The sequence below is a fragment of the Phalangium opilio genome, unplaced genomic scaffold (genome assembly GCF_054372755.1).
Source record: "Phalangium opilio isolate 3A_F unplaced genomic scaffold, DU_Popi_V2 ptg000039l_2, whole genome shotgun sequence".
NCBI lineage: Eukaryota > Metazoa > Arthropoda > Arachnida > Opiliones > Phalangiidae > Phalangium > Phalangium opilio.
This window is the reverse complement of record NW_028324163.1, coordinates 422442-423477: the sequence shown is the minus strand read 5'-3', so window position 1 is coordinate 423477 and position 1036 is coordinate 422442. Positions and strand designations below refer to the sequence as shown.

The following is a 1036-nucleotide window of genomic DNA, read 5'->3' as shown; positions in this document are numbered from 1 at the left end:
CTGGCAGGCCTACAGATGACCATCATTTGTCAACCTGGCAGGCCTACAGATGACCATCATTTGTCAACCTGGCAGGCCTTCAGGTGTCCATCATTTAGAAGCTTGGTAGGCCTACAGTAAACCATCATGAAATCCTAACTCATCAACCTAGTTGGCCTACACTCAAACTACCGGTAGACCTTAACGTTTCCACCACTATTTCATCTTGTATGCTTACAATTACCCACCACTATATCGCCACCCATCAACCCTTTTACCCTACTATTGTACACTACTTTTTCCTGCAATTATTTATTGACCTAATCATTCTAATTTCAATTAGATTTCAAGCCATACAATTCCTTTCGTTATTTTTATCCAAGTTTATTTTCCTCAATTATTATTGCACATTTAAATATCATTTTTAGTCATCATCTACATTATAGTGTTCGTCTTCGCTAGTTTCTTTTGACATTCCAGCTTTCTTTGCACGTCTCCTCCGCCCTCCATTTCGATCTGAAGCACCTCTTAAGAATTTCTGAACAGTGCCTTCAACTACAAATTCTTTAATGCCTTTAAAATTCGTTTGTATTGCACCTAGAAGTATAAGTATTTGTAGCCGATAAATTAATTTTTCCACTTAACGCGCTACTTTTGATAGATCATTACCTACTATGACGTTCTTAAGCTTTAATTCGGCGAAAGAAAACTTCTGTTGCGAACCAACCCAGTTAAACTTGAGTACTATTTCGTGTGCTATTACTTTGCTGAAAATTCTCTTACAGCAATCAGATGGTTTCCTACCTCCAAAAGTTGAAAAATTCATAATCTCGGGAAAGAGAGTTTTTGCAAATAATTATTTATAAAAATATTGTTAAGAAGAAATACCAAAAACACATACAGCTTGTTTTCGTATCTCGTCATTGTCCAAAAGACTTTCAACAGTTTTCAGGTCTTTGAGTGAACTAATTGGTAGTTTTGGAAACCCTTCAATATCAAAGAACTCTGTACGATTTCCACTAAAAGTTTCTTTACTGTGATTAAGTAGCAAATCCAT

At 36.0% G+C, this 1036-nt stretch overlaps 1 protein-coding gene across 1 annotated transcript; it reads right to left on the bottom strand.

Annotated features, from left to right (window-relative positions):
• Window positions 1–342: 342 nt before the first annotated feature.
• LOC149680173 (uncharacterized) lies at window positions 343–1036 on the bottom strand. The gene is made up of 3 exons (XM_089834643.1): window positions 881–1036; window positions 649–808; window positions 343–576 (listed from the first exon to the last, which is right to left on the bottom strand). The coding sequence occupies exons 1-3, from the start codon at window positions 1034–1036 to the stop codon at window positions 404–406; spliced, it is 489 nt and encodes a 162-aa protein (XP_089690769.1). The 3' UTR covers window positions 343–403.